Consider the following 20,898-nt stretch of genomic DNA (forward strand, 5'->3'; position numbering starts at 1 on the left):
TAACAGTTTATTTTAATTAAATATGTTGACAAACCTTTTCATTATGTTCATTTTTGTTATTTTGTTTTATAGTAATGTGGTTGACTACATTTACTTGTTTATGTGTAATAGGTCAATCTCTATATAAAAAAATAGGCTACTTTTCAAAAGTATGGCCTTAAGCCATGCGTTTTCTGTTTATACAGACCTGATTGATGTTTAGTCTACATAAAAACATTCTATGATACTGATATTTTTATGTAGCTAGACGTGGCATACAATTCATCCATCCATTTATTTTCTTTTAAATACCCGCTTATTCCAATACATGTAGGCTAATTCAAGTAATAAACAGAATTCACATTTATTCAAGTCAAACAGCGGTTGTTTTATGAAGTAAAGAACTCTCTCAAACGGTAGGTGGCGATAATGTTACACTGACGACAAACTCTACTCCTCACATAAACACGTTGTGTCGTCACTTCCTGCATTTTCAACATGGAGTCGTGCGGCTTGAAGCTGAATTTCTGGGATAATGGACCAAAGCCCGGACAGTTTTACTCTTTAACCGGTGCTAACAGCAGTGGACCGGACACGACATGCGGACCGGTCAGGCACACACTGTGAGTAATTCGCTCCGTCAGAACCTGAACCGCTAGCTTTAATTTTAACCGATCACTGCTGTCGGTTTCACTTTTTAGCTACTCTTCAGTGCTGTATCATCATGGAGAAACTGCTGCTAAGTCATGCTAAGCTAGCTGCAGGTTTACATCAAGCTTTCTGTTTTACTGGTCACTAGAGACAGGATGTCACTGAGTGAACTTCTGTAAATATCATAAATCCTCATACGAAAGGGGAAAAAAATCTGAGTTAAATTTGTTCGTTGCGTTTTGCTGACTGACTGTACGCAATGTTAGCTAGGTTAGCCAAGGGGTAAGTAACCGTCTTATGGTAAATATACTAAACCTAGTAATAATTCAGTGGGTTGTTGTGCTTAATATGTTTCTCGGGTAGATTTAACATTGCCTTAAAACAAATCTAATTTCATTTTAGACCAGGTATATTAAATTAAATCATCTCAGGACACTTTAAAGACATCGATTCGAGCCAATCCATTGACATCCAATCAGTTTTCATACAAGCCGATTTATAATAATGAACAATGAACTCTAGATTTCCAGCGTCACCGAGAGAAAATTCAACTTCAAGTTCAAATTCAGCTATTTCAAACATTTAAAAGTGAACATTTCTGTTCATATTCTGCAGTTTATGTGCCAATGAGTGAAAACTATTCTTGTGGTAAAAATAAAAGGATTGCAACAATCTCAATAGTTGTAAAAATGTAATATTTGCGATCTGTCTTTTTTTGTCATGGTGTGACTATAACTTGTTTGTTTATTGGACAAAATAAAATAGCTAAATACATTAAGTTATGGTTCTTTGGGTATAATTACAATGGGAGCAACAACTTGAAATAACCTAGTGCCAAAAGTTTTAATGTCTCATTGAAGAATAAAAGTATTTCTTTATTTTCATTTCATTTCTCCATTTTCTATGACTTGAAAACAATGTTATTAAAACTAGCTGAGGCCTTGACCTTCCACCTTAACTTAGCCAGTATCATGATTATTACAAATTATGAAATGTAGAGGTAGTTTTGCAGTATTGTCTCCTAAATTCATTGGGGTTCCAGTTGTATACAAAGTTTATGGCTATTACACACTCATGCATGCCAATCTTTAACTTCGTTTTATCATTGACTAATAATGAGAATAACTGTTTCTTTGCAGTAACCCAATGGTAACTGGGACATCAGTGCTTGGTGTGAAGTTCACAGGCGGTGTTATCATCGCTGCTGACATGTTGGGCTCATATGGATCTCTGGCTCGTTTCAGGAACATCTCACGTCTCATGAAGGTAACAACTACTGTTGACAAAGAAAAAACACCAGTTGACATGCAAATGAGCAAAAACCTGCTAAAATCTGTGTTTCCTCTGCAGGTGAACAACAACACCATCTTAGGGGCTTCAGGAGACTATGCTGACTATCAGTATCTCAAGCAGGTCATCGAACAGATGGTGTAAGCTGCTGTGCACTGTGCAGAATTACAACCCACTGCTGTGGATATGTGTCTATAAACATTGTGGTTCATCTGTCAGGATTGATGAGGAGCTTCTGGGTGATGGACACAGCTATAGTCCAAAGGCAGTCCATTCCTGGCTGACCAGAGTGATGTACAACCGTCGCAGTAAGATGAATCCTCTCTGGAACACTGTAGTCCTTGGAGGCTTCTACAATGGAGAGAGGTGAGACTTTCTGAGTATCAATTATATACATTTTTCACCTTGCATAGTGACTTGTTATGGGATGAAGATATAATACATGTATATTATACTAAAACCTGTAGGGTACATTTTAGTAACCAATATTCAACTAGGTTTTGGTGATCTAAATTTGAGAAAAAACATTTACAGAAAATAATTTAAGTATTAAACCATTAACTTGTACAATGATTACATAATCCAGCCAAATGTTTACTCACAGTAGAGGAAAAAAAACACACAACAGCTGTGAAAGGATTAAATAAACCAGCAGCTGCTCATATTTCTCATCGCTCTGAAATTTTCGCCATTTAGTTTCCTAGGTTATGTGGACAAGCTGGGCGTGGCATATGAGGCTCCCACAGTAGCTACTGGTTTTGGAGCATACCTGGCTCAGGTGAGTATGAGCTTTGTTGGAAGGTCAACAAACTCAAGCTTTTCCTTGTGCTGTGTAATTAAAGCTGCTGTCTGCTAAATCTGAACACAATATCAGCTTTACAGAGTGAGTGAATGAATTGTTTTGTGTGTTTTTGTTGTCAGCCTCTGATGAGAGAGGTGGTGGAGAACAAGGTGGAGATCACCAAACAGGAGGCCCGGGACCTGATTGAGCGCTGCCTGAAAGTGCTGTACTACAGAGATGCTCGTTCATATAACAGGGTGAGTGCATGTTTTACTACTTTTTACCTTATTTTGCAAAGAAAATGGGCATTCTTTATAGACTAAGAAAAAATAAAATTATGTAGTTAAAAGTTGTGCAACAGGTTGTTTCTGTTGAATGGTTTATTTAAAATGGCAGTTTAAGTAATTTGATTAATTTGTTTTTAACACATATGTTCATTTGTTTAGCATGAGATTGCCATAGTAACTGAAGAGGGCGTGGAGATCATTGGTCCTCTGTCATCTGAAACCAACTGGGACATTGCTCACATGGTCAGGTAAGGATCAGGGTTTTTGTTGATTGTAAGGAGTTTGACAAAAATCTATTATCAGTGCAAAGATCACAAGTCTCAAAGTAAATCCTAATTTCTAAAGGTAAAACATGGTTTGGATGTGACTTCTCTGCGTTAACACATTTCTTGTCTTGTTTCTCTACACAGCGGCTTTGAATGAAGACAGCAGCTGACTACCTGATGCATCAAAAAGCAACTGTTCACTTGCAACTTCTGTTTTGCTTTAGTTTATATCTGCTTATGGTCACTTTTATATGATGGAAAATAAATGCTAAATGAAAACAAGATTGTGTTTTTCTGGTTTTATTTATGTGGTATATTTTATTATTTCATTAAAAGTAGTTGTCTTTTCTTGAGAGAATTCTTTTTTATTTCTGTAAAGTAAATGCAGACTACACTATAATTCTGTTTACATTTAGTTGGACACTACCATTAAATTAGTCATATTTTATACCAACATATGGTTTATGCATACATTTCTGTCAAATGAGTGTCTTATTAGTTTAATTTGATCTAAAAAAGGAAATATACATTTATCATCATCTAATGTTAATTAAAATTTTTGCACTTTAATTTTTCCTGGTCAGAGCTGACCTCCATTGGGGGTCACTGCCTAGAATTTGCAGGTATCCAAAGTGTGAATTAGAACTGTCCCAGAATTTTTTTATTAGTTTTTATGCTGTTGTATACTAAATTCTTGATTTCTGCCAAATTAGACCTAAAAATAAGGTGAAAAGTATATTGTATTTGGGTATATTGGAAGGTAATGTCCGTCCGTATATTTGTTTATGTAATTTTCTGATAGTGCAGCTAAGTCCATTTTATGTAGCGCCTGATTTTGGAAAACCGCTAAATAACCGCTTGATTTTCTTTCACTTTCATTATCTGAGCCAACAGTTGTTGCTAGGTAAATTTCACAAGATAAATTCATCTGTTTTGTAACTGGGCAGACCAGGAAACTGCGTCCAATCAGAAAAATCTCTGTCAAAATAATAATCCTACTCCACGAATAGAAATTCACCCGGTTTTTGTATCCGAGTAGATGTTTGACAGCTGACCAATAGGAATAGACGTTGACTTTGTAGTCAGGCAGACATAACAAAGTCATCCAATCACAAAAAAATCTGAAAGGGGATTTTTGATGTATCTAGGCTCAGGTACTTTCTTTTTCTTTTTAAAAATAAATACTGATATATGACTCGCTCACCCGATCATACATTAAAAAGAGAATTGATTGACTATTATCTCGAGTTATTTTAAAATGAAAAATATCGCGTAGAAACCTGTTTAAGGGGTGTATTTGCTAGCTAATGCTACCTGATAGCACGCAGCTAAGCTAGCTAGTTAGCCTCCTATAGTTTGCGACAGCGAGACAAATGAAACATTCACAGCTTTAATATAATTCGTCTCCGTAAGAGAGACCTTTCAATTTCTACAGTTTTTAAGCGTTTCTCAATTTTTGTCTAATTAAATTTAACTGACGAGTGGAGGGCGTCTGTGTTTTCCGCTAGCTAGCTAACTTGGCAATAACATGTTGAGCTAGGTCAGTATGTCTGTGTGTTGTGTAGTAAATGGCAGGCACATGACCACCGGCGCTACGCCCTTTGTAAACACAGCAGTCAGACCTGACATGGGAGCACTCCTAGCACACCAGTGTTTCCAGCTAACTAGCGGATGTGTGGAGGGTCTGTGACCAGCGGCAGGTTGCATTTGGCTGTGCCCAGAAACGTGTGTCACGCTCCAGTTGTGGAAGTTAACGTTTAACTGCAGTGTGACAGCCAGCATGTGTTGCTACCCCTCAGCCAGCGGGCCTTTCCTTTTTTTTAACAAGCTGTCAGCGGAACCAGTTTGGGTTATGAATTAAACGACACTATAATGTGATGTTGCAGTGGGGAAAACCGCGCTGGTTGGGCTGCAAAGTGTTTTTCAAACCGTTATAACAGAACTGTCGTCTGTTTACATACAGAAATAGTCCCATAAATTCACGATCGTAAACAGCTACGAGTCTCCTGCATTTAAGACTGAACACGTTTAAATCCAGATCTTCTTCCTCAGATTTACCATGTAAATCATCTAAAGTCTTGCATGGACAGATAGTAAAATGAAAGGTTACATGAGAACTGACGTGCTGTGGCCCTCCCCTACCTTTTTTTTGAAGGAAGCCCTCCCTCCAACCCCCCTTGATCATTATTATGTGTTTTATCTGTTTCTGGTTTTGGTTGATTTGACAGTCCATAGTTTTGTTTTTTTTCTCTCTCGATCATGCTGTGGCTATTCAAGGGGATGCACTCATTTAAGGTCATCCTTTGCTTCAAGTCCTTGGTGCAGATACATTCAGTAGTCCAACTTTGGAGGCCAAAAATCGTTGTTGGCCTCTGATTGGCCTCCAGTACGGCCATAAACTAGAAAGAAGTAGACATTTGTAAAATTATGTCACATTTTAGGTTGTGAAATTCTGTTTAAAAGCATTGAGCTTATCATTTTGGTGTAATACTCTCTTTTTTTCTTTTTTTTTTTTTTTTAGCTAAGAGTAATATGCATGACACTCATCACAACCTTCAGTTTAAATAAAATAAATTATAACCTCCGAGCAGTTGCCATTACCAAAGGAATTAGCTGCAGAGACCAAAGCTGTAAACTAGGCTGTAAATGTGGAAAACTAAATGATGTATCAAGAAGCTATTTGAGAAACTAGAGTTTATAGTATTTCATTTTGAGTCATGGATGTTGTTATGTTGCTGCTTTAGTACAAAATCACTGTACTGTATGGTTACTGTAAAGCTAAAAAATAATTAATGACAATCATTTAACTATGAAGTACATGTTGGAAATGTCTATTTTCATTTTCACAAATGTTAATGTTTCTTTGTTTTATATGAAAGACTGTCTTTTTGAGTTTTTGACATTTGACTAGGTGTTTTAATAGTTTTCACTTTTTGTGAAGTCAAGAATATAATTAAAGTTAGTCATTAAAGACAATATCTGTGAGATCTGTTAATAATTAAAGTGTTTGTTTCTCCAACGTTTGAACTAATTTTTGCACTTATATGATAAATACAGGAGGTTTCTCAGTATTACAACGTGTTGCAAAACTCAAAACACGTCCCTGAGAAAGGGCAGCCTAAGCACATTAGATATTAAAAATGTTTATTTAAAAATGATCTTTTTGCTTTTTAATTTTTCTCACCACATTCCTGTTGCTTCTCTGTTATTTAAACATCGTTTTCTGTACATCCTCAGATGGTGGCTCTTAGCACCGGTTAGTTGGTCCAGATGTCGGAGGACCAGCACCATCAGCGGGCAGAAGCCCCCCAACACGGGGAGAGCTGTCTGGAGGCAGGGGAGGGCGACACTGAGCCCAGTATGCTCCTGCAAAAACTTAAAAGCAACATTTCGTAAGTTACGCTGAAAACTAGGGGAGCTAAGAGGTTTCCTAAAATGAGTAAAACATTTTTACATAAATGTCTAATAATCTTCAGTTTTCATTCATAGGTAGGGGCACTCCAGGAAAAACTGAGGAGTTGAAACACAAAAGACAATTGTGTTTTTTTTCTTCTCCAGATTTTTGCATAGTAATATACATTTTTAAAAAAGTATTATAAAGCATGCAGTATGTTTTCACAGTTAACATCAAATGGCAATATGACGAGGAGGTTCATCAGAGCTCAGACTGTTCTTTATGTGTCATTGTCAGTAACAGTAAAGTTGATGTACTGCAAGTTTGTTTTGGTAATTTAAACTTGCTGCCTCAGTTTAGATTTTTCATTTAATGGCTGCATAAACATCTTATAATAGTATAGCCTTCCCTGTATGTGCTGTAAAACCTGGTTATAATTGAATAATTGACAAAAGCTCATAGAGTTTTAATTCAACCAACATTTATCTTGGCTGCTGTTTAGATAGTTCTAGGTCATTTAAAATAGTCAAAAAGCTTCCTAAGGGGAAAAAAGAAACACATTATCATTTGACCCCCCTCAAGTTTTTTTTCTTTTTTGGGAGAAAAAAAAACCCTCATCAGAGTAGATCTGGGTTCACAGATAATGAAGTTGAAATGTAGGAGTTCTTCATGTATGCAACCACAATAATCTTTTTTTGCCAAGCTAAAGAAAGATAAAGTTATTTATTTTTCATTTAAGTTTAAGGAGTGCTAAAGAGTGTTGTCTGAGAAGTGTTGGTTGTTTCTGTATGAAAAGAAGTTTAAATTCCAAAGAAATTGTGAATGTACTTGAAGCTGTTCATGTTTAGAAGAATGTGAGTACATTTCTAAGTGTGTGTTCTCGTCTTGCAGTAAGAATGTTCAGTCCAAAGTGGATCAGATCCTGGTAAAAACCTCACACTGAATTTTTAAAGTCCAGTTAAATGAAACCTTTAAAATCTGGAGAGTTTAGTGATGGTACTCAGATGCAATCTTTTTTGCTTCAACAGCAAGATGTTCAACGTTTTTCTGACAATGACAAGCTGTACCTGTACCTCCAGCTACCCTCAGGACCCAGCTCTGGGGACAAAAGGTCAGTGATGTTCATAGTAAACGCAAACTTGTATATTTTTTAATATAATTTTTGTACAGATCCTGTAGTTGGAGTGGACCTGGCACATTAATTTCCACTTATGTATTTCTTAATCCTGGGTACCTTTAGATCAGCCAGGGGCTGCTGCTGTGTGCTCACTTGCTTGGTCCTGTTCAGGTGGACAGGTTATTTCAGATGCTTACTGGTTTGGCCTGGGAAGCAGGTCCTGACTGTTGCTTTACCTCGGTTGCCAACTTCTTTGTAGTTTTAACCAGCTTGTCTTGTCATCCATTTCTTACAGTGCATGCTAAACCGCTGAATAGTCAGGGTTTGGTACCTAAAATGCTAAAACTTCCACTTTTAAAAGGGTCCCAGTGGATGATTGTTGTGACAGTGGCCCAATTGCTTAAATAAACAGTCTTGTTTCGGAAATGTTTAAGATGATAACACATTGTTTTAATGCTGCAGATAAGCAAGAAAACATGAAAAACCATGTTATGAACCCTTCGTAAAATCTTTCTTCACACCTTCAAAGGAAGGACATCATGTAGAAAACTGTCATGTTGCATCAGGACTGAAAAGGATAAGCATATGTGGCATCTGGTTTTCATGGCCTTTATAGTTTTGCACCTAATTTACAGCTACAAATTTTGTAAAGGATTTTTCTAGGTGAATAATCTCAGTCGTCCAGTCTGTTATTGTGAGAGGTGTTAAGTAGCCTGTAAGTTTTCCCCTGTCAAAACTGTCTTCCAATTTCAACTAACAAGTTTAGGCCATGTCCACATGGAGATGAGTTTAGATGTGTTTTAGTTTTTTATATTTTGGATTTTTTTGTCAACGTGGAGCTGGTGTTTTTTAGAGTCTGAAAACTAATTTTTTTTAAACTGGGTTTCAAAGTGAATAAATTTGAAAGCTCCCGCATTCTCAAACCCCACCGACAGCTACAACAATGGTTGATTATAGTTTTGCATTGATGCTGCAGAAGCTACTGAGCATGATGTGGCTATTACAGCAGCCCTCTACTACCTCTGTCAGCAACAAGTGGACACGAAGAACAGCAGATGAAGTTTATGCATATATCCATGTTTTATTATCTGCTTTTGTTGCAGCAAAACAGCCATTTACAGGCCTGGCGAATGCACTACAGCATTTTCATTTTGTATGAACACACATTTCTTGAAATGATTTAATCTTTTTACAAAACCTATAAAAAATGAAATCAGTTCTATCTTATTGTAGATGTAGCCTTAGTTGCTTTTGATTAAATCCCTCTTGTATATGAGGAAACCTTTTTGAAAATGCAGAACCTGTAAATTTCATGTTTATTTTGACAGGAAGATTTGTGTTTTGATACACAATTGAATTTTTATGTTTGTCGACATTAGCAGCGACTCCAGTTCCTTCAACACAGCCGACCAGCTTCACACCTGTAACTGGATCCGCAGTCACCTGGAGGAGCATTCGGACACCTGTCTGCCCAAACAGGACGTCTATGAAACATACAAGTGAGCGAACATGTAAACACACACATCTGAATTAGATTAACGGTGGTGACATTCATTGCTGAAAAGTTTAAACTCAAGTGTTTTATTTTACACTGAAGTGAGGGCTTCTCATTTTCAGTTGTCTCAGTTGTTTCTGTCCTCTGTGTGCTGCAGGAGATACTGCGAGAACCTGCAGCATCGTCCCTTGAGTGCTGCCAACTTTGGGAAGATCATTAGAGACATTTTCCCTAACATCAAGGCGAGACGACTCGGAGGCAGAGGACAGTCCAAATATCCTTCCCCTACAGTCAAAACAAACATCATTATGGACCCAGGGGACAAAAGTCTGTTTCTGGTTTAGTTTTAGTTGTTGCTATTAATTAATTGGATTAAGTTTAATTATATCTGCTTGTAAATACTGAGTGTCTCTTGTAAGTGTGGACCAGAATGTGAAGGCTGCTGGTTGAATTCCTTAACCTGCTTGGTTGATACGTACTGTTATAGTGGCATCAGGAGGAAGACGGTTCTCAACATGCCTTTGCTGCCCAACTTGGACCTGAAGAATGACCCAGTACTGACATATATACTCTACTACAGTACCATCTGTACCATTACTGTTAATCGTACTACAAAAACATTCTCCTATCACTACTTGTATATGTATTTGCATATTACTACTCTAAACACTATTAATAGTATCACTCTGGTAACAAGAGATGTTGGTAACACACTCTCATTCCTCTTTGTCTACAGTCTGAGCTGACTGAACTGGTCCAGACCTACAAACAGGAAGTAACAGAGGCGGCGTGTGAGCTGATCTGTAATTGGGCGGAGAAGATCCTGAAGCGTTCATTTGACACAGTGGTGGAGATCGCTCGGTACCTGATCCAGGAGCACATTGTCAACCCTCGCTGCAGCCAGGCTGAGCTGGTGACCTCTGCAGCGCTCGCAGGTGTGTTGCAGTGTGTGTTCTTTATTTTGTTACTTCATCAGACTTTCTCTGGCATTTTCAATGATCTTGTAGTCGTTGGGAACAAACCATGGTATCAGTCAGATCGGTGTAAGTGTAAGTATTTCTCAAAGGCTTGACAATGGCAACTGCTGTATTTATCCATTGGATCACTTGAGGCTTTACACTCTGTAGAGCTGGGCTTTACAGAAGAGTGACCAGAAAGAAGTGATTGCTTATAGAAAAAAAATAAGAAAGCACTTTTATATTTTGCTGTAAGGCATATGGGAGACTCTCCAAACACATAAAAGAGGGTCTTTTGCTCACAGTTAAGAAAGATTAAAGTTAAGTTTTTGGCTATCAAGGAAAACACTACGTCTGGTGTAAAACCTAACACATCCCATTACTCCAAGTACAGCATCCCTGCAGTGAAGCATGGCGGAGGCAGCATCATGCTGTGGAAACATTTTAATGAATACTTACGAATTCACAATTTTTTAAAATTAAATTTTTTTTTTTTTTACATTTTGAGAATTTTTCAAAACTCTGTTTTTTTTTAAATTTTATTTCACTTAACAAATTTGGATTATTTTGTGTAGGTCTGTTATAAATGCCAATGTGGTTGAATAGTTTTGCAAGACACTGTATTGATGTGATACAATATCCCAGATATTCCTGGAGATGAAAGTTATTCCTGACAAAGACCATTTTCCTCATGCAGATGTCCACTGCACTGTTGTTGCTGTTTTTTTCTTCTTAAAGTTTGCTTCTGGTTGGAAAAACTACTTCTTTTACTGAATAAAAATTACTATAAATGGAAATGCGTCTGATTAAAAAATGGATTTATTGAGGGTTCTTTTTGGCTTTTTAAAAGATCATTTCAGATTTACTGTGCTAGTGAATGGAAACAGATGAATTCTGGAAATTCAAGACATTTTTTAAAAAGATGGGACTGGTTACTTCAGACATATTGGCCACGTTAACATGAGAGTTTTACTTCGTCTTTAATTCAGAATAAAAATTAAATCCTTTTCAAAAAGATTAAAAACATTGTTAAAGTATACAGCCTAAGAATTACTGAAACTATCATACAAGCATGGATGCTGCAGCTGTTTGTGACAAGACGACTCACAGCTGGTGTTTTGTCTGCAGGAGGTCCAGCTAAAACCCACAAAGTCATTAAGAAAACTCCTGTGATCTCGAAACCTGATGGTGACGGAGCTGCAGATCTGAAGGTTTGTTCTGAACAATCATTGAAATCATTGATCTGTCTGTTTACTGATCACTGCTTCCTCTCTGTCCATAGAAGGACTCAGGGGACTCATCCTCACTGAAGCTTCTGTCTGGAGACAAATCAGCTGCAGCAACCAAACCTTCATCAATAGATACTCCTCCTCCTTCCTCTACCTCTTCCTCTTCCTCTTCTCTGCGTCCAGCGGTAGGTCAGCAGTACTGAACGGCTTCATTTCCTTTAAAGTAGCTTATGTTCTGTTGTTGAGAGAATTTTAGTGACAGACACAACAGAACTAGTGGCACCAGATGTAGTCTAAGCAGATTAATAAATAATAAAATGATGTTTATCCTCTGAATTTCTGGCTTTGCTACAGATGCAGGCGTTCATGAAGCAGTTACCCAGAATCCTCCCTCGCAGCTCCATTCCTGATAAGACCCTCTCTGTCCGCTCCTCTCCACCGTCCTTGGCTCCCAAAGATGCATCTGGTGTTGGAGGAGCATCTGGACATGGAGGGCCCACTGCTGCTGCCGCTGCTGCCAGCAGTGGTGGGGTGAAAGTCATTGCCATGGCGACGCTTCCCCAGCAGCAGGGTGGGCCTGTCCCTGTGGTGATCCTGCCTCAGGGCTGTTTGCCTTATGAAAGAGAGAAAGTTGCACCACCTCCTCCTCTTCCTTCTCAGCAGCAACACACTCCAGCAGCCCCCACTTCTGTGGTCCAGAAACCACAAACAAGTGGCACCAAGCGCTCCCTGGAGGGGGTGACGTCAGGTGGTGCTGTTGGTGTGTCTGGTGGCTCTGCCAGCAACACTCCTCTGGTGAAACGGAAACGCGGAAGACCAAGAAAACCTCGTCCAGAGGATTCTCTTCCTACTTCTCCTGTAGCTCCTCAGCCTCTCCCTTCTGCTCCTCCCTCACAACCTCCAATCATCACCTCCCTCACCGGCGGCGTCATTCAGAAAGCTTCTTCTTCCACGTCATCTTCGTCACAGCCGGTGCTGGAGCTGGTTATCCAGGAACAGCCAGGGCTGGTTCTGAGCCAGCTGCCGGCCGTGTCAGACATGGGTCACCGGCTGGTGGACCAACGCGGGGTGGTGGTCCAGTGTCAGCCAGGTGGGACGACAGAGCCGGATCATCATAGCAGACCGCTGCTCCTGTTCCAGAGTCCGGGGAACTCCAGCTGGGAGCTGACACCCTCAGGACGGACCCCGATGGTTGAAGTCATCCAAAAAGCTCCAAGACCGAGCAATAACAACAGCAGCATCGCTCATCCTGCAGCACATCACCCGCCTCCTCTTCCCCTGCCCACACTGCATGAGGAACGAGGTGAGGTGGAGATAACGCTGACGCCAGTGGAACTGCACGTCAGCCCGCCGCCTCCATCCACCTCCTCTGCCGCTCCTGCCTCCTCTTCCTCTGACTCCTCCAACACAGATGTGAAGCTCGGGGAGAAAGGAGAAGAGATAAGCACACCCCCGAAAAGAGAGGGACATTAGCTCTCATCATCCTCCTCGTCTTTTTTTTTTAATCATCCTCTCTCACACAGCTTTTACCTCACTTGCTAAAAATCCCCTCCCCTCTATCAGTCCTCCTCCCCACTGGTGGAAATCCCAGATTGGCAGCAGCAGAGAGTCAATCAAGCAGGATAAATGAAGCCGAAACATCCACACGCTGTCCTTTCATTGGCTCCAGTGCACTTGTAAACTGACTGAACGCTGTTAGAAACGTACAAATCTTTTAACTGCATGTGTGTCTGTGTAACCTGTGGAAAGCAGAACCACTCCTCTTTCCTTATTCTCTTTCCTACTTCCTTCCTTCCTCCCTTTCTCGCTTTCTTGTATCCTCTAAAAGTTTTCTGTGCTGAGGTCTGGTCGTCTGCTGCTTTACTTCATAAAAAAAAAAAAAAAAACTTACAAAAAGAAGAGATTCATGCAAAGGAGGGAGAGAAGTTGCAAAAAAAAGGAAGAGGGGAAGAAGACGTGAATGAAGCCCAGGATGGAGTCGATGAATACAGTAGGTACTTACGGGTTAGGGCCTTTTAAAGGTTCTCTGTACTAAACAAACAACCTCTTCAAGTGAGCCCAGCCTCGATTCTGCCAGAAATACAGCCGTTCTTAATCCTTCAGAAGTTAATCAACTAGAAGGTTGTTGGTTGGGGAATAAAATTAAATTGAGTGAAGAGAATTTAAACGATAAAGTGCTGAATGTGAATCGAAGCTTGGCTCTACTCTCCTCTTGTTGCTTTGTTTTAAAACGGTTTGTTTTTATTTTATATCTGTGTGGGTTTTGCACTTATTGTTGATTGAGCTCATTTGAGAGGGAAAGAACGAACATTTTCAATTACTCATCACCCACAATATTGTATAAAATAAGTGGTTTTATATCAAATTTTAGATGTTTAAATCAAATGAATTATTTCAGGTTTATTTATCTTAAAACTACTAAACAATTTCAGTACGATTCATTAAATGAATTAAATTATTTAAGATTGACTCTAAAACAACAAAAACTCTGCTGTCTGAATAGTAACTTAAACAATTGGCTGGATTTTATTGATTCAAGAATCAATTCTAAACCAAATACCTGGTTTCCCAAAGCATCCTTGTCTCATGACAGTATAAAAATAAAACACCCGTGTTGTGCCATTAGAATGCAATTTCTGTTTTGCATGGTGCATAACATGCCACTCTGCAGAAATAATATGATGTCATTTAGTTTATGCTTTAAACCAACATACTGGCAGTGTAGTGGCAGAAAATGACTTGCAAATGTCCACTACTACTACTACTTTTAAAAATGAAGTTAAGTCAGCACAAAGTCGACAGACTGGGATTAAACTGCGAGCTTGATTTTGTCCAGATGTTACAAAACCATCAACCATTAATTTTAAAGCTTAAATATTAAAAATGAACTCCTTTAGTTATTTAAACTGTTCAATGTGTAACAAGCTGTATTTTTTTAATCAGTTACTGTTTTGGTATGTTTAAAAAAATTTTTTTAAAGCAATGTGATGCACCTCTTGTGTTAAATCAGGCAAATCAAGAGCTAAAAAAAGATATTTGAAATCTGACGATGTGTTTGACATCAGTGCTAGAAAAACAGATCAAGCCAACACCAGAGAAGTTTCAAGATATGATGTCCAGTCCAAATGATCCCAGCTAGACCCGACTTTAAGTTTTAAAAGAAAGGTGCCAAAATGCTTCATTCACACTAAACAGCTTGCTAAGATAAAATAAACTATGAAACCCGACATGAACCAGGTCAGTCACAGAAGGGCAGTAGCAGATCTGAATTAAGTGTTAAGATAATGTTTCAGCTTGGGCACTTGGAACAAAGCACAAAGACACAAGCACTAATACATTAAGATGCAGTAAAAAATATTGCTGAGACATACAGTATTTGTATAGAATTAGCTAATAGACCACAATGAAACTTATAGCTGGATTAGTTCTTGTTCTATGATGCGCCCTTTGCACTAACTTTAGCCACGTCTTTGAACTCATCACTGCAGCTCAATCTTGATCAGCAATGTGACACAGCCATGTTTGTTTCTGATTTCTATCACTGACTTCAGCCATCTCATGCTTATTTCAAAGGCATTTTTCAGACACAAAATTGAGTTTAAAGTTCACAGAGCTCAGTGTATTCTCCAAACAGTACAGAAAGCTGAAAAGCAGTAGTTCTTGTACACCATAAAATCAAGTACTGCTATCAAATGTTCTGGTGGTTAAATAAAATGAATGAAAATCACGTTACAACATATTTTTTAGAAAGTACTTTTTGTTTCAGACTTTCAGATTTTACAACTTTAAGTCTAAACTTTGTTTAAAATTACAACAACTTTTTCTATTTACTTGAATGAAAAAGAAAAAAAAGAATCCCACCCTACCTTATTTGTCAATATCTGGAGGAGAATTTGGACCCCCTGTTGTCATGGAAATGCCTCATTGCTGACACACTGCTCTTTTTTTCCTCTCCAGAGAGCTTCTCGCAGTGAGAGCGTCTTCTTCATTGTGCAGGGCTTGACCTTGCTGTCTCTCCTTGCCATTTTCCATCTTGTGATCAGATTTTTTTTAAAAAAAAGAAAAAAAAATGAAAACATATTTGTTGATTTTTGATTTGAGATGTGAAAGCAGCTGAGTGTATGTCCTTGTTTCTCCTCCATTCTGCTGTAACAAAATCTTAAGGTCAGTTTAAGAGACCCTAAAAACATTTTAGACTGTTAAAATTGTAAATTTTTCATTATGGTAAAGTGAGTTTAAGCCCTGTTGGAAAATGAGAAGTGACATGCAGCACAGGAGCATCACCAATGCTACGTTTTGTTCGCTCACATCGGTTTTAGTGGAGTGCTAACCTGTTCGATTAAAGCGCCCCGGTGTCCCTTTAATAGCTGAGCCTCGGCCCTTTTCAGACAGAACTGAGACAAATGTTGCACTGTTGAAAGTTAAAAGAAGTCGTCTATGTATGTTATGAATTTATCAGTCTGAGAAAATGCATTATAAAAAGTATATATCAGTAATGTAACATTTAGCTTTATGCTTGCACCCTGCTACAAGCCAAAAGCTGTCGACTGTTTTTATAGCAAAAAATTTGGTTAGAATAATAATCTTGTTTACAGTATACTGTGTTCAGTAGAAAATCTAGCAGTAATAATAGAGGGAATACACTCTTTTATTATTAAAGTTTTATTAGCTGAAGTGTTTTGAAGGGAGAACGTTGGATTAGTAAAACAAAGAAACATTTCACTTGCAACACGGAGGTATAAATGCTTCTCAGTGTGCTTCCAGTGAACGGGTCTGTAAAAAATGCTTAAATGATATCTGGAGGTGCTAACTCCAGTCACATGCCCTGAACTTTGGTCTGAATTAGTCCAGGAGCAGCTAATCACCGTCATGGTTGTTGGAAAACATGAGACTCGGGTGTTTTTTTTTTTTTTTTTTTTTAGAACTGCATGGTGATCATCTCTGATGTTGGGTAGATGGTCATAGTTTCTGCTCGGTGACACCAGTGTTTTGTTTCAACTTGATGGTCAGGTTCTGAGTCAATTTATTCTTCGTTCTGACTTGGAACTTGTATGAAGGATTTGAGACTTTATAACCTGAGTCTAGATTTTCAGACCTTTTGTTTGGGACTTGTTGGTCTTGGCTGAGGACCTGATCAGCTCAGAGGTCCTGACTTGTCTGACTTGGCCAAATTAAAATTGAATTTGGAGCACCTTATCAGACTTAATCTCTTTCCTGACTTCAGACTTGTTTGTCTTTATTTGAACCAGGGACAGATAATCTGAAAAACACTTCTGTGTTCTGAATGCTTCTGAACTCCTTGTGGAAAATTGCCTGTTGTCCCAACAATTTCCTCCATTCAGTCTCAACTCTGCTCCTTCTTACTTTTCAGCACACTATGAATTCCAGCCTCCTAACCACAGTGATGGTGGCCGATGATCATCATCTCAGACCTGATCTCAAAGTGAAATGTTGCTTTTGGAAATCTAATCTTGTAAAATATTCCAACTGAAACATGAGGTTATGCAGCATCTGTTTCCCTCTGCAGGACCTACTGGGCCAATCTGGCCAAACTGAAAAACCTGCAGTAGCTCTAAATGGGTCTTAAAATGCAAAGTGGAAGTCAGCTGGCACAAAAATCCAGTTTGAACCATTTGTGGGCATTTCTGTTTGGTACAAACTGTGTTAGGAGTAGTGGAGTGTTTCTTAAAGTTAATTTGAGGGCTTGGAGAAAGTCAGCATGAAAATCCCAGGTCGACTTAGTGTGAACACTTATCTGGAAAACTTTGGTTGTGAACATTTAAGACTCATAGTGTTGGGGAAGTCGATATGGAGGCATCAGATAAGTTGTTGGGTCTTTGATTGGCGTCACTGTGATGAGCAGATATGTGAAATTTCCTGAACGTTGAGACATGAAACTGGTTTTTTAAATTGTTTTAAACGACTGCATGTAGATTTTCTGTGATAATTTGATTGATTGATTGAAGTGTTTATTTCAAATATAATTTAGAATATACAAAGATTATATATTTTCTTTGGATATTTGGAAGAAGCTTGAAAGATCAACACACTGTAAATCAGGATCCAAAAGACTTTGAAGTCAGTGGTGAAGGAAGCCCCAGTTTGGCAAAGACACTGGACAAACTGGAGATGTTTAGTACTCAGAAGTGAGAAAAAGTCCAACTTGAAAGGCTGAGATCCAAAGAGAGCTCTAATAGTTAATTCAGAATAAGCCTCTGGGAACCTCTAAAGTGGCCCAGTTTGGGCCTGCATTGGGAAACAAGACCTGACAGCAGAGTCCTTAGTTGGAAACTTTCACTGTGGAGCTTTGTTGCTCAAATAAACAAACCAGAAACGGGTCAGATAATCAAAGATAAATGGATCGGGATTCGGGTAGCAGTGTGTTGATGCTCAAGGATCAGACAAAATCAAACAACCCTCTCTGATGTCACTTCCTGTCCATAATATGTGGATCAGAAGAAGAATGTTTTTTAACTTTACACTGTATGAAAAAGACGGAAATATATTCTTAAATATTAAGTTTGAAGTGAGACACAGCTACTTCAGAGTTTCTTAAATTAAACTTTACTGAAAAGATTTTTTTATTCCTGAAAACCAGGCTGTGCCTGAGGATCAACTGGGTTTACAAAAACTATACACTGATACCAACCAGGGCACCTTCTGAGTAGATAGTGGAGAAGTTTAGGTGAATAATAGAAAAAAAATCTAAATTATTATTTAATTTAAAGATCTGTGTAATGACAAAAATCTTATTTATAAAGAACTTCCTAGAGAACTTAATTAACAGATGGTAGAGCTGATAAAAACGGTGTGAATGCTCACAGTTTAGAGTAGAAATGATAAACTGGAGCTACACCTAAGAGTAAAGGTGATGGTATGACGAGACGTTTGTTTGAGCGAGCTGATCCTGCTCAACCCTGCAGTAACGTGATGATGGCGAGCGCTCAGTCTGACATCACAGTAGCTTTGTTTGCTGTCAGAAACCCACTCAAGGTTTTTATTCATTTAGATCCTGAATATTCCTGAAAAACTATTTCCCTCCCTGAGTGAAGCCTTGCAGGTGCAGCTGCCTCTCAGGCTCAGGAATTCTGGGTAACGTAGTCCTCAGCAGAACTTGAGTGGGATTTCGACATCGAGCAGCTTTTTGCTGCTGTTTTCTGTCCTCTCTGCAAAAACAAGGAAATGTCTGTGTTTTCATAAATCTGTTGTTTATTGTTCTGTTGTCTGTCATTGGTTCTGCTTATTGCCGTGTGTCTTTGATGTTTATTACAATTGTACAGCTTGTTGATGTGCAGTTTTTTCTTCCTCTAATTGTTGATACAACTCTTTTCAGCTATGTTTTATTCATGGGGGATGCTGTCGGCTTCCTGCATGGTTTTCATGTGGTTGTTTGGTTTTCTATATTCTCACCTGTAAATGTTTGTTTTGCTTTATCTGTAACCTGCTGGCTTTGTTTAGTTTTTCTTGTTTTGCACTTTAATTCTAAAGTTCCTGATTAAAGATGGGAGGTGGGGAAATAATAATTTGGTTCATTTTTGGTTTGGAGATGACGGTAATCAGTGAAATGCAACTTTACTTTGCGCTGTTAGTTTTGTTTGTTGGTTTTTGTTTGTTGTGAAGAAAAATGAAGCGATGGAGGACAGAAGCCAGAACATTAATGTGAATCTATTTTCCTACATTGATGGAATAAAAGACGTGATGTTCACTTATTATGTGATGCCTCTTTTCTTTCTTTCCCTCTCTACTGCCATTCCTTGTTTTATCTTTTATCTTACTTCTGTCCCATTTCCTTTTCTTTTCTTGTTCCTGCCTTTATTTTCAGACTTTCTTTATTTCAATATTACAGAAACTTTAGCAGCAGTAATTTAGTTTTTTTTTTATTTAAATTTCAAACACTCAAAAATGTTTGTATGTTGTAATAAACACCATCTCTGACAGTCAGCTCTTTTCAGATTTTGTAATCTTGAAACCATTATCGTTTTATTTCAGGAATAATTAAAAAGCCTCTTCTACAAGACTTTAAGGCTCTGTGGGGCTTATAGGTTATAAGTTGAAATAACTATAGAATATAAAATAAATTTATGAACACAAAAATTATTTGAAATTTTTTTAAACATCCTGAATGATGTTCTGGCTGCCATGTTGTTCTGAAAAATTATGCCACAGGGGAACCTTTAAGATAAAACGAAAGGAAGCTTTGTAAAGAAAAAAGTGTGTGTGTGTGTGTGTGTGTGTGTGTGTGTGTGTGTGTGTGTGTGTGTATGAACAGGGAGGAGAGAGTGATGATGAGGAGAAGGCGACAACTGTACAAAAGAGAACAGCAACAAAACCTGAAAAGAAAAACTAGGTAACCAGGTAGCTGCTACACCTTTAAAGAAACTTAACAGAAAACATCCCATGGTCTCTGTAAGGAAGCAAGGCAGAGAATCATCAGGAGCACCTATAGGAAGACACATTGAGAAACTGAAGAGCCACACACCCATTATGCACCTTCACAGTATTTGTAATTTAACACTGAAAAAGTTCTTCTTTGTGTAGTGTTGAAGGAGCTAAGTCCACTACTGTAGCTACTGAGAACGTTTGACCCAGGTTTAGGTTGGATTTATCGTTGCACTGCTTTATATTGATTGAATGTCCTCTTGATTTCGTATTGATGCAACCTAGAGACATTTATTCCTCTTTGATTGTGCATGGAAGTCAATCTTGTACCAAAAAACAAATTGCAGCATATAAATTGGGGCCATAGTGGTCAAAAACGTTTGCCCTTCTGGGCCAAACACCTGATAACATCCTCCCTTTTTATATTATCCCCCCCAACACATGGGGTCACAGAACACATTTGGCTTCTATATGTAGGATAGGTTAGGATAGGTAATTGTTTCTCACTATCACAGAGCTGTTTAATGAGCAAATTTCTGCTGGACACTTGTTATTTAGACACATTTTACATGCAGATTTTAATGTGTTTTTAAATGGTCCTCATTACATAAGTGAAACTGGGTACATTACATGTCTATTGTTTCCTCTCATTTCTCATTTCCCATTTTCATTCTCTGTTTCTTCCTGTATTAAATTTTCTCATTTTTTCAAGTAATTTTATTCTGCTTTCTTCTTCCCTGTAAATCTTCTGTTCCTTTAAATTTTCCTCACTTTTTCCTTTCCCGTATTTTGCATTTTCAATGTGCTTCCCCTTCATTGACCACCTTATTTCTCTCTCTTTCCTAAGCTGTTTCACTGTGTGGCCACTTGAAGGCATAGTGCTCTGATGTCGGGGACACAGGATTTAAAACGGTTTCAAATGTCATATTCATCTTTCATGCTGTCCTTAAGACTGAGAGTCATACATTCAAAAACAAACAGATGACGCTGATGATTCAATTAAGTAATTTAAACTTAGAAAAGCAAGTTATACTAAAAGAAAACATCTGGAAGAAAATGTTGCAACTAATGCGG

At 38.2% G+C, this 20,898-nt stretch overlaps 2 protein-coding genes across 3 annotated transcripts; both read left to right on the plus strand.

Moving 5' to 3' along the window:
* Positions 1-444: 444 nt before the first annotated feature.
* On the plus strand, positions 445-3,536 carry psmb4 (proteasome 20S subunit beta 4). Its single transcript, XM_041967414.1, has 8 exons — positions 445-602; positions 1,770-1,896; positions 1,981-2,060; positions 2,140-2,286; positions 2,617-2,698; positions 2,842-2,958; positions 3,148-3,236; positions 3,399-3,536. Exons 1-8 carry the CDS (start codon positions 478-480, stop codon positions 3,409-3,411), a joined length of 780 nt encoding a protein of 259 aa, XP_041823348.1. The 5' UTR covers positions 445-477; the 3' UTR covers positions 3,412-3,536.
* An 814-nt stretch (positions 3,537-4,350) lies between these two features.
* On the plus strand, positions 4,351-19,150 carry rfx5 (regulatory factor X, 5). 2 transcript variants are annotated; one of them, XM_042012498.1, is made up of 11 exons: positions 4,351-4,408; positions 6,492-6,646; positions 7,540-7,573; positions 7,677-7,759; positions 9,145-9,264; positions 9,418-9,534; positions 9,736-9,814; positions 9,997-10,195; positions 11,345-11,427; positions 11,499-11,630; positions 11,800-19,150. In XM_042012498.1, the coding sequence occupies exons 2-11, from the start codon at positions 6,525-6,527 to the stop codon at positions 12,916-12,918; spliced, it is 2,088 nt and encodes a 695-aa protein (XP_041868432.1). In that variant the 5' UTR covers positions 4,351-4,408; positions 6,492-6,524; the 3' UTR covers positions 12,919-19,150. The 2 variants fall into 2 exon arrangements, with proteins under 2 accessions (XP_041868432.1, XP_041868434.1); XM_042012500.1 differs by having other exon boundaries at positions 11,502-11,630.
* Positions 19,151-20,898: the final 1,748 nt, after the last annotated feature.

This window comes from Melanotaenia boesemani, chromosome 17, assembly GCF_017639745.1.
Source record: "Melanotaenia boesemani isolate fMelBoe1 chromosome 17, fMelBoe1.pri, whole genome shotgun sequence".
NCBI lineage: Eukaryota > Metazoa > Chordata > Actinopteri > Atheriniformes > Melanotaeniidae > Melanotaenia > Melanotaenia boesemani.